At 41.3% G+C, this 15897-nt stretch overlaps 1 protein-coding gene across 1 annotated transcript; it reads right to left on the reverse strand.

The window, feature by feature from the left end:
- Window positions 1–149: 149 nt before the first annotated feature.
- On the reverse strand, window positions 150–2434 carry LOC121990754 (uncharacterized protein At5g39865-like). The gene has a single exon (XM_042544832.1). It carries the CDS (start codon window positions 1595–1597, stop codon window positions 329–331), a length of 1269 nt encoding a protein of 422 aa, XP_042400766.1. The 5' UTR covers window positions 1598–2434; the 3' UTR covers window positions 150–328.
- Between the last annotated feature and the right edge of the window lie 13463 nt (window positions 2435–15897).

Raw genomic sequence — 15897 nt, forward strand, 5'->3', positions numbered from 1 at the left:
ACCCTTTTTTTTCTTTTATAGCAGACTGAAAGGCTGTATTTGTTGGTTAAGAAGTATAAATGTTGTCTTAAAATATTAAATAATTCAATATCTAAATATAAATTGAAATATTAATTTTATATGTTCTATCCGCTGTTGGCAGAGCCCAGTGGGAGAGACGGAGAGTGTGCTTGTATTTCAATTTTGCAATCTGAGGACAAAATATAATATTCTAATTGTCGAGTGGTAAAATGAAAAACAAACAATAATAACTAGGGGTAAAATGAAATTTGTACCGACTCCGTACTGTACATGTAGACTCAAATACGTCGAACACGTTGAGCGGGCTTTAACGGCAGAGCAAGCATCGAACGAGCCCGTTCTCGTTGCATTCCGGGCATCGCCGGAAACCTCCGCCGAGCTCCTCCTCCTCCTCCTCCTCCTCTTCCTCCACGTAGACCTTGCAGCTTCCGGAGCAGGTCTCGCAGGGGACGAACCTGACGTCGCCGCACAACTCGCACCCCACCTCCCCGCCGCTAGCGCGGCCTCCGCCCTTCCCCTGCGGCGCCATCTCGCAGCACTCCAACAGCTTGCCCAATATCCCCTGATCGTGGAGCTGCCGCACCTCGTCGGAACCGCCGATGTAGCTTCCGTCGGCGAAGACGCGCGGCAGCCGGTAGCCGGGCCCTAGTATTCCGACGAGCTCCTCTTTGAACCCGGCGTGCATCGACACGTCCCGCTCGTCGACGCGGACGCCGTAGCCCTTGAGGATCGTGTCGACGGTGCGGCAGTCCTCGTGGGTTTTGCGGATTCCGCGGAGGCTGGTGAAGTAGAAAACCACTTTCCCCTCGCCGCCGGGCGGGCACTTGCAGGAAGGCGCCACCTTTGCGGAAGTAGGATTTCTGCTCGCCTTCTTCGCGTCGATCTTTTGCTGGAACTCATTGATCCTCGCTCGTACAACGCTGAGAGAGGGCTTCTTCTTGTCTTCTTCCTCCTCCATTTCCCTCTTTGGGGATTGAGTTAGGGCTTCGCGGAAGGCGGACAAAATCTCGGTGTCAAAATCGGAGAAGACGGAGTCATCGGGGCTGAGTTCCATCCACTCCGGCTTGGGCGAGTAGCTGCTGGTGAACTCGGAGTCAGGCGAGGAGCGGTGGGCGTCCCGGACGGTGTGGAACGAAAAGGAGCGGTGGTGGGCGGCGGGAGGGAGGAGGAGGAGGGGGCTGGCGTCCTCAAGGCCGGCCATGAGCTCCCATGCGTTGATGACCTCGGGCTCATTGGGCGGGGTCATCGTCGGCGTCTTCGGGATCCGCCGCTCGATCATCTCGGACCAAGTATCGTGGCAACAACCGATCTCCCTCGCGTTTCCTGCCTTGATCGCCGCCACCGCTGCTACCTGGTGTCCGGCGGAGATCTTCGCCGTTACCTCGTCGTCGGAGCTGTGGTCTCCTTGGTCGAGCATCAGCAAGCCGAGGGTGGAGGATGTGAGCGAGACGTCGTGGTAGCCGTCCCCGCTCCGCTGCCGTCTGCCGCCGGCCAACTGGACGGGAAGCGACTGGCTACGCCCGACGACACCGGGACTCCGCCCGCCGCGTAGCTGCTTCGATCCCGTGCAACCCATGTCGATCCCAAACAGCCGCCCGCTCTCTCAGCTTCGATCAGAAGACGAACCGCGACAAGATTCGACGGCACCTGCACTTTGGGAAACGATCGCGGCCCCGAGATCCGCAAAACACGAAGCTCACGAACATTCCCAGACACACTTCTTCCCCATTTCTCAACCGCGAGGAAGCTCAAAAAAAAAAAATCAGCGAAATCTCTCTCGATTAGGGCGACCAAGCCGAAAACAAAATCGAATCGAATCGAATCGAATCTTAAATTAATGAAACACCAAATGTCCAAATCCAACGAAGAACCGAACACAGAACAGATCAAAGTTTGCAACTTGGCTACCAAAAATGGAATTCCAGAGCGGAACAAATCAGATTTAGCTGGAACCAGACTCCCTATAACTCAGAGAAACAGGGAAGATAGAGTATAAACAGCCACAGGACAAGAACGAGTCAGAGGGCGACAGAGATTTCGTGCCCATGAACTCTGATGAGAAAAAAGTAATCAAACAAGAACGAGTCAATGACCATAAAAAAGAGGGAGGAGAAGAGGCGGAGGAGGAGGAAGAAGGTGCCGCCCACTACGACGCGGAAATCAACTCAGATGCGCGCAGGAGTCAAAAGGAAGAAAACACCAAACCACCATGATCTAGGAAATGCGGGGTCTGACTTCTTCCTCCCTTCCTTTTGACCTTCGTTCTTCCATTTCTCTTTCCGGATTTAGGGCAATTATCGAGATCCCAGCAGAGGGGAAGAACCGGAGAAGGCGAGGAGGAACAGCGAAGCACTGTAAAGCATCAAGCTCCTCCCTTTACCTTCTTCCTTCTTCTTTCTTCCACGTCGCGTCGCTGTTAAATTCGCAAACGCTTGCTTCTGAATAACACAAGAAATTTATGGTTTTACGTATTGGTCCTTTTAAAAATGTTAGAATTCACAAAGGCACCCTGAGTTTCTTTTATTCAACTATAAGAAAAAGATCAACATCAATGTTAAAAATAAGAAAAAACAAAAATGATATCCAGATAACATTGAATTTAAGAATAAATTGAAAAATACTAATAACAGACTAATCAAAAATTAACTTTCTGAAAAAAAAAAATCCTTATAAATATGTTATTATGGAAATCAAATTATGAATATCTAGATAATAATTTGATGAGCATTATAGTGGTTCCTAAATTTGACTCTAAATTTGGTAAAGATTTTATTTATTTATTTTGCATAAATACACTAGATTCTATTTTTCTTTTCCTTTTATATTCTCCATTAAATTCTTATTTCATTTCTATATAATTAGTAAATTTATTGTGGGGCGAGTTAATAAAAACACCAATATAATATATATAATTTAGCAAAAACAAAAAAAATATATAAAGTGAAATTAAATGGCCATTAAAATATGAAAAGTCGTAAGCACGATAATTAACCTTGCCGGATGCTTGAGGATAGGCACACGCTCACCGACCTCTACGCATTAAAAATTGTGGGATGAGAATTCATTATTCAATTAATACTCAATAATTTACATAATTAAGATTATAATTCTGATTTGCCTGGCTATATTTCCACACTAACAATTAGGGTAGTAAAAAAAATTCAAATGTTAATGAATAAATTTGATATCTAGCTTGGTTATAATTTATTTATATCCATTCGATACAGATCGATTAAATAAATAAATTTGAACAACTTGTTAAATTAAATAAATAAATTTGAACACATATGTATTTAACTCATTAATATTCGTAAATAATATTTATGAATAATAAGTAATTTTTGTGAATTACGTTGATTAATAAAATTCTTATCAATATGTTAAATATAGTAAAAATAAAATAAATAAAAAAAATTTAAATTATTAAGTTCACTAATCAATCAGACAAACAACAGTTTCAAACAATCATACAAGTTTGAATTGGAAGTTCGATAATATCTAAATAAATCAAGCTTAAGTCAAGTTTGAATTGAGAGTTTAATAACATTTAAATAAATGAGGTTTAAGCTAAGCTCAAATTCATCTAAAATAAATCAAACTAAACTTGAATAATTATTTCGAAGGCTTAGTTCATTTTAGACTCGACTCGACTTAGTTATCTTATCAAACAAATTTAAATACTTCAAAACTTGACTCGGTTTGGCATATTTGCCGTCTTATTAACAATTTTCAATATTGTTTTTAAATCTTTAATTTGGCAGGTCGAGATGGTCCATCGCGACCTATGACAATATTTTTAGAATAAAATAAATACAAATATTTAAAATCTAGTTATGTTTATAATACAAAAATATTTCATAAATAATAATATCCAGTTGCTTCTTGATTAATGAAAATTATGAAATGGATAGGAGTTGCCAACCAACGCATTAAAGATGAATAAATTAATTAAACATGGAATTCTTAATTATAATCTCCAAGTTAAGATAATAGATTAGAATTTAAAAGGATAGTGTTAAGGCCACCTAACCCCCCTTAACTACTTCCCCACAATTTACATGGAACCAACTAATTATTGTCATCTTCTTCATTAAAATTATAATTAAATTCCCTTGCACTATTTAATTTATATAATTAATTTATTTAAGAGAAACAATTTCAAATTTTGTGTTGGTTGCATTTCATTGAAAAATAAGATTTTTTTTTCTAAACAATGAATCATAAAAATGTACTTAATCCCGTCCGGAAGCTGAGTCGGATGAAGGCGGACCTTGTTGTGCGGAAAGTTGACGGAGAGTCTTCCCAGCGTTGAATCTGCGTGGTACCCCCCTGAGAAGGTTCGCACGGGTGGCCGACGGAGAGAGATGACCCAAACGATGACGCTGTCGATCTGCACACACTCAAATGAGTCCCACTGTCGTTAAAGACCCAGAAACCAGGGAAAAAGTCCCCGTGTCAGGACCTCCGACGCTCAAGTCAAGTACTTTTTCTCCAGAAATCACAAAGAGAAAACGAAAAGTAGAAGACTCGTGAGAAATGACGAGTGCGCGTATCTGCATAAGGGACCAGACATCCCTTTTTATACTACAACGGAAGTTTCTGAGTCTGACGAGTGTCAGGGAATGTCGGCTGTCAGGCTTTGTCTGGCGGTGATTGACACGTGGCTTTTCTTAATAGGCTGGCAGTAAACCGAAGGTGTATTGAGCCCCGACTATTGACATATTCCCTGACACTGATTATTTTCTGACATTTTCTGACGAGCAGTTATGATTCTCTGGCTTGTTTGTCCTGTGGTATCTGAGCGGGGGGTCTGTACGCTAGGCTTGCCTCTCAACCTGCTTCTATTCTGGCATCCCGACCTGCTTCTATCTACTTGCTTTCCTTGGCTAGTACGTCCCAACCTGTACGCCCGGTTTGTAACCAGACCTGCTATCCGCTGTTATGTATGGCTGGCCTTTCCCGACCTGCACCCCAGGTCTGTATCCAGACCTGCTTATATACCTATTATCCTTGACTTGTACCTTCCGACCTGTATGCCAGATCTGTGAATAGACCTGCTTCTATCCGCTATGATCCTTGGCTTGGATGTTTCGACCTGCACGATGGGTCTGTGTCCAGACCTGCTTGTTGTATACTGCTATCCTTGGCTTGTACATCTCGATCTGCACGCTGGGTCTGTGTCCAGACCAGTTTACTGTATTATTATCCTTGGCTTTGATGTCCCGACCTGCACGCCTTGGTCTGTTTCCCGACCTGCATATATCCCTGTGATCCTTGACTTGGATGTCCTGACCTGCACGCCCGGTCTGTAACCAGACCTGGTTATATCCGCTATTATTCATGGCCAGCACTTCCCACCCTGGCCCACGGGCTTGGTCCTTGGCCACCATCAAGGTTGATCATTGTCCGACTTATAATTCCATCCTTTGACCATTTCACAAGCTGAGACTTCGACCCTGTACACGTAAGCTTGACTTCTGACCTCCTTGCTCTCCACGTCCTCTTGACTTCTGACCGACCACGGAGGCTTGACTCTTGACCTCCTTGACTTTCACGTCAACTTGATTTCTGACCGGCTACGGAGGCTTGACTCTTGACCTCCTTGACTTTCACGTTAACTTGATTTCTGACCCTCTTATGGTCTTGACTCATAATCATATCATTCTACCGACCCCACAAACATGTATCATATCCTACCTACCCCACAAATATACATTGGATCAGTACTTAATGCCCAGTTTTGATGGATGGCCCCGATATTAATTCTCTCGTTGGATTATTGACTCTGTGAGATTTTTTTATGTGTTGTTTTCTATTTAAAAAATCTAATTTAATTTAATAAAGAAACAAAAATAAAAGAATGTGGCAGTGGAGACAATTAAATGAGCGGGGAGATCACGTGAAGGCGATGGACAATTCAAGCTTTATCAGAGCTGCTATGCCGTTGATGTCGGGACGCCGAAACGCGTAAATCGCCTATTGCCACATGGAATATTGTTGACATCGTCCGTAACACGGAGGAACTTGTCACTGCCTCTGTGATTTTATTTTATTTTTATTTATCTTACAAATTCATCTAAAAATACAATTTATATATTTTTATTTATCATCAAAATAACATTTCATTTCTTCTCTGTTTTTTTTTCTAAAATATTTTTATTTTTAATATTATTATAGTAATTGCGAACAATAACTATAACAATTCAAATATAATTATGAATTATATTATATTTTAAAATAAATATAATATAATATAAAATTATTAATTCGGATCAGAATTAAAATGTGTATGCCATAATTTATAATAAAACTTTAATTATGTTAATAATTAATGGTATCCGGAGTTATTTTCCAAGCACCTGATCTTAGTGCTCGGATATCGACTTTCCTCGAGCACCCGATCTTACTGCTCGAACATCGATTTTCCCCGAGCATCTGGTGTTACTGCTCGAGCATCAATTTTCCTTGAGCACCCGACCTTAGTGCTCGGATACTTGCTCTCATGAGCATTGAGATTGAGATGTTGGCTTTACGAGCATCGTAGTTTTTTGCTCATAGATTTACATTCCCAGACATCAATACAATCGAATATTTAATTTTGACTACCGACAACTTACGTGGAGATTCCATTTAACGGCGATCAGATCTAGTTCCCTAAGTGCTCGTTGATGGACACATTGTATATCATGAGTGGAAAAACATTTAACGATTATCAAATATGGTCCCCTAACCACCCCTCAAGCGGATAACCGGTGCGTTATATGTGGAGATTCCCTTTTGAAGGGCTATATAAAGATGGATTAAGGTAAATAAAAGAGATGATTGTTTCTTTTTGTGAGGAGAGGCAACTCTTCTCCCCGAACTCTTGTTCCATAATAGGATGATATTGTCTATTTTGAGCATAAGCCTTCGTGACTTTACTCTTGAGCTCTATCCAAAAGATCATATGTCAATGGAGATATCTTTCATCCTTTTAAACCCATGTTTTTTCCCAAATCTTTCTAATGTAAGAGCTCCGGGCCTTCCTCGCAAGTACCCGGTCACGTTGACTTGCTACGGGTCTCCACACGAGTATTCGGTCACCTTAACCTACTATGAGCCTCCTTGCAACTTCATTCAAGGTCACCCCACACGACATCTGATCTTGACCATGACTCTGATATCATTTGTTGTGCCCAAAGAATGTTCACATATCTCCACAATGACATGATATTGTCTACTTTAGCCTAAATCCTCTTGACTTTGCTCTTAGATTCTAACCAAAATGTCTCATGCCAATGAAGATATCTTATATCCTTTTAAACTCATGATCTTTCCCAAATCATTCCAATATGGGACTTTGATTGAATCCCAACACATCCCCATAAGTATCCGGTCACCTTGACCTGCTCTGAGCTCCTCGTAAGCATCCAATCACCCTGACCTACTCCGAGCCTCCTTGCAACTTCGTTTAAGGTCACCCTACATGACATCTAATCTTGATCATAGCTCTGATACCATTTATTGTACCCAAAGGATATTCATATATTTCCACAATGATATGATATTATCCACTTTGGCCTAAATCCTCTTGGCTTTGCTCTCGGGTTCTAACCAAAAGGTATCATGCCAATGGAGATATCTTATATTTTTTTAAATTCATGATCTTTCCTAAATCTTTTCAATATGAGACTTTGATTGAATCTCAATACATCTCAAACTATCATATCTAGGCCTTTGAGGAGCCGATCAAAGCTTTGGGGGAGGAGTCCAAATGCGTGAAAAGTGATGTTATCAATTATGATGGTATCTGGAATTATTCTTGAATACTTTGAGTCATCAGAGTCCTTTCCTTAAGCACCTAGCCTTAGTTAGGGATGACCACGGGACAGGTTCGGGCTGGGTTTGGCCAATCTCAGAACTCGCTCCGCCAAAAAAAATAGACTCGAACCTGGATCCACCTCACCTAGTTTTTCAACCTGCCCCGCCCCGATCCCCTTAAAACTCAACGGGTCCATAGCGGGTTGGACACCAACCCACTCAACTTAAAAAAAAATACAATTAAATAATAAGTTATAATTGTATATTTTATATTATATAATATAAATATAAAACATAAATATTATTATTATATATATATATATACACACACACACACGCGAGGCGAGCTCATTGAAACTCGTAACCTACTCCGAATCCACTTCTAAACCCGGTTAACGGGTTTAGATCCACCTCATAACTTGTTTGACCGAATTTAAACCCGCCCCGAATGGGGTGGATTTAATATTTAATATGGAGTCAGGTTTAAATCCACTCCATTGCCATCCCTAACCTTAATGTTGAGATATAGGCTCCTCCGAGAATCCGGATTTAGTGTTCAGATATCGGTTGCTCAAGCACCGTGGTTTCTTGATCAAAGATTGGCATCCCCGAGCATCAACTCAATATGGTACTCGGCATCAGTTCATGACCACCTACATATATGGAAGTTCCATTTAACGATGTTCGGATCTGGTTCCCTAATTGCCCGCTAATGGACACATGACTTATCATAAGTGGAGAAGTATCTAACGGTTATCGAATTTAGTTCCCTAACCACCCCTCATGTTGATCTAAATTCATGAAATACAGAAATATGAAATCTATAGAACTCACAGTGATCTTTCATAGTAGATCTTGATCTTTGCTTGTTGTTGAAAGAATGATCATGAACGAATCGAAAAGCTTTATAAGATTTCACAAACCAAATCCCTCTTTGAATGGACGAACCAAGATATGTTCTTCTCCTTTTTTTTCTTATGATCTACTCCTTTAGATTGCTTTGGAAGACCTTATATAGGCGTAGAAGGTCTTTTCCCCTTCGTTCATTGATGGAGGAAGGTAAATGGATTGGACGAGGAAGGGGAAGGGGTGCCTTCTCACCTTCCTAACTCCAACACCTCAATCACATAGCTGGCTAACTACATGAAGATTCCCTTATGAAAGGTTATAAAAAGATGGATGGAGATAAGTGAAATGTGATTTTTTTTTTCTTTTTATCAGTAGAGGTTGTCTCATTTAATCATATATCAGAACAGGATTAGTTTCATGGTATTCTCAGATTTTTTTCAATTACCTCTCCAGATGAGAGTCAGTATTATTTTTATTGACATCACTTAGTAATATCCCTCAGTAGGATAGGATTTTTTGTCTTATTATTCAACTTAGCAATATCCCCTAGTATGATCGATTTTCTGATCTCATTATTCAGTTCAATAATATCCCCACAATGGGGCATGATTTTTAGTCTCATTATTCAGCTCGGTAATATCCCCAATGAGATTGATTTTCTCACTTTATTAATTAGCTCGGATCTAAAGTGTGAAATTCTCAACATTTAGCTAATCATAGAGAGTTATTTAACTTCATTAAGAAAGAATGTGTTGAAGAAAGATATCTTGGGCATAGATTGATCAATTGATCAAAAGACCAAAAGACCAAAGGAGGTGTTTGTTTCAGCTAACTCCTCATTACTTCATTTATGATAAATTTCTAGCAAGCTTATTCTATGGGTCAGAATGTTATTTTCTACGTTATGTAGAAAATATACTTCATGGTCTTTGTAAACACCTTTGGACCAAATATAGCTCATATCTTTCACAATATCTATTAATTATAATTTTATTCACAACTGAAGATGTTACAGCAGCGTGATTCAAATTGACATTCCACATTCCTTCTCGTTATGTACATATCTAGATTGATTGTTGTTGGTCTCAATGAGACCGTTAAGAGGGGAGGGGGGAGGGGAGAGGGGAGGGTGAATTGCCTATAAGTTAGAATTAAATACTTCTTTTGTTTTCTATTTAGTAAAGACAAACACATATTAGTTAATCAAAAATAATAACATAAAAAGTAAGAGAAGATTCCAAGTTTACTTGGTTTACAACCGAAAATGTTACTAATCCAAGACAGTTAAAGCTCGCATAGAAAGTTCTCCTTTGTTGAAGGTGGAGAAGCCTCTTATAGCGTTGAAGAATACATAAGTTCGAAACAAGAAAGATTACAGAGTGTACTGTATATAAATGAAGAAGACCGACTCTATTTATAGCCTCCTCCTACTAGTCAAAACTAGTCATTTGCTGACGTGGCATCTCCGAGCTCCTGGACCCTCTTCAGGCGCCCTCAGCGAGGTAAACTTTATCTCCATGTAATAGCTAGTAGATGAAATTTTCCATGTCTGGGCATCCGAACCGTTGCTCATGTGAACCCGAATGTGATCCACTGTGACGAGGTGCCCGTTGGGCACCCTACTGTAAGTTGTTAGGTTACTTCGAAGTTAAAAGGGGGGGGGGGGGGTGAGTAGCTCATCTCGCTCGTTCGCTTGCTTATGCAGTGGAATAAATTTGAATCCAAGCTCTCTAATGCTAACAAGTAGATTTACTTGGTATCCACCTCAAAAAGAGATGACTAATCCAATGATCCACACACTCACTCTCCACTAACAAAAACACTCCTTCTCGGAACACTCTGGATGTGGAGAAACCTTGCATAAACTCACACAAGCATACAACTCAAAACAAGAAATAATTACACGATAATACAAATAAAAACCTTCTTCCTTGATCTCTTGTAGCTTGTAGATGCCTCTTGACTCTTGAAAGTACAGCAACACTTGTCCCCAAGATGCTTCAAGAACTGGCGGAAGAATTGTGAGCTTGGTCGTGAAGATCTCGTGTAAGCGCTACTTCATTTGATCTCGTTGTCATCTTTATATTCTGAGATCTTGGGCTCCCAATCGATTGGGCCTTCTCTCAATTGATTGCCACATCAGATCCCAGCGATCTCATCCATCCAAAGTCTGCATCCTGCGTAACGATCATATCCCAATCGATTGTGCAATCGATTGGGGAGGCTTTGATTAATCGACTGATCGATTCAAAGTGCCTTTGTGCTCTCGCAGATAAACCCTGAATCAATTGATCGATTGATTCAGGCTCCCTCGTAATATCGCGAGAAAACAAGCCCCAATGGATCGATTGGAGTATCCCAATCAATTAGCTGATCGATTGGGGAGCACATTGTGCTCTTCGCGCGAGCAGCCTCAAATCGATCGGCTGATCGATTGATGTAGCCCCAATCAATCGACTGATCGATTGGGCTATGGTTCAATTGATCGACTGATCGATTGACCAACCCTAACTTAATTAACTCAAGTCTAGGGTTTCCATACCCAATATCCGGCCAACCGTAACCTGTTGGGACTCGCCCGTGCCTAGCATCTAGTCAACCTTGACCTACTAGGACTTCGTCATCAAGTGTCAGGTTAATCCTTTGACCCACTTAGACTTTTCTCCACGTGCTAAGTATTTTGTCAACCTTGACCCACTTGAACTTACTATCTCGTGCCAAGTATCCAGTCCTCCATGACCCACTTGAATTTCCAAACACCATATGGTTGGTCACCCTAGACCCACTTGGATTTCCCTGCCCTTGGCTTCACTCACCAGAACTTCCACACTGCCTAGCCTTACTCACTAGGGCTTTCACCTGGCTTCACTCACCAGGATTTTCATCTGCCTAGTATTATACTCACTAGGTCTTTCATTTGCCTAGCTTCACTCACTAGACCTTTCGCCCGACTTCACTCACTAGGATTTCCATCTGCCTAGCTTCACTCACTAGGTCTTTCACATTGCCTAACTTCACTCACAGGACTTTCACATCACCTAGCTTCACTTATTAGGATTTTCCTTCTGTCTGACTTCACTCACCATGACTTTCCAACCAAGTGTCCAGTCAAACACTGCCCCACTTAAATTTTCATCTTCTGCCAACCTTCTTGTTGGACTTCCCTTGCCTAACCTCCAATTAGAACTTTCCAATCAAGTACAGTCAACTTTGACCTACTCAACTCTTCTTCACATTAAACTGGTCAATTTTAACCAATCTCCCTAAACGGAGAATTGTTCCTGCAATCTCCAAACATTGTCAAAACAATCTTCATATATTGTCAAACATCGAAACTCACACATTACGACTCAAGCTTGAGCCAATTCAAACTTATTCAACCTGGTCAACCTTGACCTAGGAAAATTACACCAATATAAGTATCTCATGATAGTTTTGGTGTAATCAAATAAGTCAAGTTAAGTTCTATTATATTTGATACTTGTGTCTAAGTGTGCAGGAACTTAGGAGCACAAGAAGTTGAGTGAAAGATGCAGCTAGTGAGAAAGATGACGTGGGAAAGAGATTGTTGATAGCTTATGAGTAGCCTTGCGACATTGTATACAAGTTTCATTTGTCATTGTTACAAAGGAGATGCTATCCGATTTTTATTGGACAACCTTACCCTCAAAGCATGACAAATTGAGTTGTGTTATTCTAATTGATGAAGCAGTGTCATCCTAATGCTATTTGTCACTATGTGATGATATCTGAAGTTATCACTGAGCTTATCCTCTTCAACTTAGCACTTTTAATTAAACTTTATCTAATTACACTATTCAGTCTGACTCGAAGGAGAGACATCTGATGATATCCGAAGCTATTCCCCGAACTAGTTAGTTTATACCTAGTACTTAATCGGACTTTATTCGATTATATTCCTCAGTCCAAATTGAAAGGAGGACATCTAATAGTATCCAAAGTTATTTTCCGAGCACCTGACCCTAGTGCTCGGATATCGCTTTCCTCGAGCAATCAACCTTAGTGCTCGAATATCGGTTGCCCTTATCATCAGGACTCAGATGTTGGCTTCCCAAGCATTGTGGTTTCTTGCTCATAGATTAGCATTCTCGGACATCAACTCAATCAAGTATTTGTTTTTGGCTATTGACAACCTACGTGGAGATTCTATTTAACGGTGGTCGGATTTTGTTCCCTAATTGCCCGCTGATAGACACGTGTCATACTATGAGTGAAGAAACATTTAACGATTGTCGGATCTGGTCCCCTAACTATCCATCAAGCGGATAATTATGGGCTACACGGAGATTCCCTTTCAGAGGGCTACATAAAGATGGATGGAGGTAAGTGAAAGAGATGGTTGTTTCTTTTTGTGAGTAGTACTACAAGAAATATATAGATGAGCGACCAACATTTTCGTCACTAATTGGTCGCTAATCACATTTAGCGACTGATTAGCAATGAAAATGTTCGATCACAAATAGTTCCGTCGCCAATCCATTTAGTGATGATTTTATGTTTTGTTGCTAAACTAGAGACGAAATTTAATTTCCGTCACTAAGTATAAAGATGGGAATTAAAATCCGTCTCTAACTTTGGTGATGGAGTTTAATTTTCATTGCTAAATTTAGTAACAAATTTTAATATTCATCGCCAAAGTTAGCGATAAAAAATAAAATCTGTTACTAATTTAGTGATGAAAATTTTGATTTCTATCGCTAATTTAGAGATAAATTTTTATTTTTGTCGCTAAATTAGCGATGAAACCATAATTTCTTTGCTAAGTTTAGTTAAAATTTCAACATCACCTGTTGGTTTGCGCAATTTAAACCTGGTTACATGTTCACATCCAAATTCATAATACACATTCAACCTTCAACATTCACGATATATTCAAACCATACACGATACATTCATTTTTACATTACAAGCATTCATGATACACTCTGTTGGTACGGTTAGCACTAACAATTTAACCCAGATTTTGATGAATGACAAATCAGGTTAAGTTAGTTTGTTGTTGTCTAACACTTTGATCGAGTGTGCAGGAGAAGTCCAGACAGGTTGACGGGCTGACCGGATGTCTGGAACGAAGCCCAGCTAGGTCGACGGGCTGACTGATAGCTGGCACGAAGTCCAAGCGGGTCGACGGGCTGACCGGACGCTTAGGCACGAAGTCCAGCTAGGTCGACGGGCTGACCGGATAGCTGGCACGAAGTCCAGACGGGTCGACGGGCTGACCGGACGTATGGTAGGTAAGTGAGGTAAGTCACTGGAGGGGAGTGACTGCGAGGACGCGTTCCCGGGAAGGGAACATTAGGCGTCGATCCGACTTAGATCCATTTCGGATATCTAAGTCGAGATCGTGACTAGATTCCGGTCTCGGAAAGACGGAATCTAAGTCATACTCTTTTCTATTACTTTGTTGAACTTTAACTGTGCTAACAACTGTTTTACAGGATATATATTTTCCTCGGACTAACTCTATTTTGTAGGAGAATGAGTTCCTGGAAATAGGAGGTCCGGGCGCCCGGAAGGGATCCGGGCGCCCGGAGGTGAATTCTATCCAAACCGAGTCGTCGCCATGTGGAGTTCGCTGATTAGACCTGCTACGTCGCACCAGGGCGCCCGGAAGGGATCCAGGCGCCCGGAGCAGCATATAAAAGAAGCCCTAGGGGTGGAGCTTAAGAATCAATTCAGCATCTCAGAACTCTTAAACTGCTTGCTCTGCTACTCTGTGCTCCGACGACGTTAACGAAGCTCCGACAACGCGCTCTTGTCCTTGTAGTTTTCCTTCTGTCGGTATAGCTTTGTTTTACTGTTTATTAGCATTTCTTGCACTGCCTTTGTACTTATCACTTCGAATTGCTAGTAAATTGCCCAACGAAAGCACTCACGGAGTACGGGCCTTTGAGTAGGAGTCGTCACAAGCTCCGAACGAAGTAAAAAACACCGTGTTCATTTGTCTCACTTCTTTTATTATTCTGCTGCGCTTAACTCTTTTTAACGCTATTTTTCGAATCGATATTCACCCCCCTCTATCGACGTTTCACGATCCAACAAGTGGTATCAGAGCAGGTACCGCTCTGATTTGGTGCAACCACCAATCAGGTACCACCTTTCATTTTTTTCCTCCAAAACTATTTTTGAAAATTACATCGCCATCTCTTCACCATTGCTTAGTATTGACAAGATATTACATTTTAACAAATTTGAAATAATATTTTTTATTAATATTTTAATAATATTTTATTAGTTTTTTCGAAAATAGTGAAATATTATTTTTTTTCAGCACTGCTAATCCAAGACCAAGTCTTGGGATCTTTTGTTTGTTTATCTATGTGCAAGAAATTATGACTCTTCTAGAAGGACGGAACCCCTGCGAACCACCACCCTACGATCATAAAGACTTCAACTACTAGAAGCGATTAATGGAATGCTTCTTAGGAAGCGTAGACATCGATTATATGCTAATTTTGAGGAAACCTTATCAAAACTTGGAACTGAACAAAAAGGTAAGTAACATTATTTGTAATGTTTTACCTAACAATATTTTATGCAGATTAGAAAAGTACAAGAATGCATATGAGCTGTGGACCCAGTTGATCAAGCTTCACGAGACGCCGATGGAGCTAGAAGATCAAGTTAAAGTCAAATATGGACTCGAGTCAAATCTAACGGATGATCCGGCGGTAAGAATGGGGGGCCCACCTTCTGAAGGGTCCCAACCTAAGGACGGATGGAAGGCTGGCCAAGAGGGTAATGGTCCGAGCGGAGCTAGAGATAACCCATCCGTGGGCTTGGGTTTCCGACGCCAAGGCAAGAAGATCGAAGGGCCGAGCGGAAGTCCGCTCGGCTGGGACCGAAGGGCCGATCGAGTGATCCGTTCGGCCAGGATAGGGGCGAGGGTACAAAGGTGGCCGAACGGCCTATGCGCTCGGCTCGGGTTATGGGATATCAGCAGGAGCACGTCCGATGATTATGCCTTGCACAAAATCGCACGATGGAAGATCTTGCTGTCACATCATGGGAAGGTTGGCGCAGTAACAGTATGTTCTCATGGACGTCTTCCTGACAGATCCATGATTCAGGCATGGCCCTTCTGACAGACCCATACTTGAGCATGGTCAAAGGCATGTGGTTGCTTTGACTGGAGCACCCAGGTTTCCTCCAGAGGTCTATATAAGGCCTCCATTTCTCCACCAGAGGTAAGCGAAATCTTGATTC

Source organism: Zingiber officinale, chromosome 1B (genome assembly GCF_018446385.1).
Source record: "Zingiber officinale cultivar Zhangliang chromosome 1B, Zo_v1.1, whole genome shotgun sequence".
Classification (NCBI taxonomy): domain Eukaryota; kingdom Viridiplantae; phylum Streptophyta; class Magnoliopsida; order Zingiberales; family Zingiberaceae; genus Zingiber; species Zingiber officinale.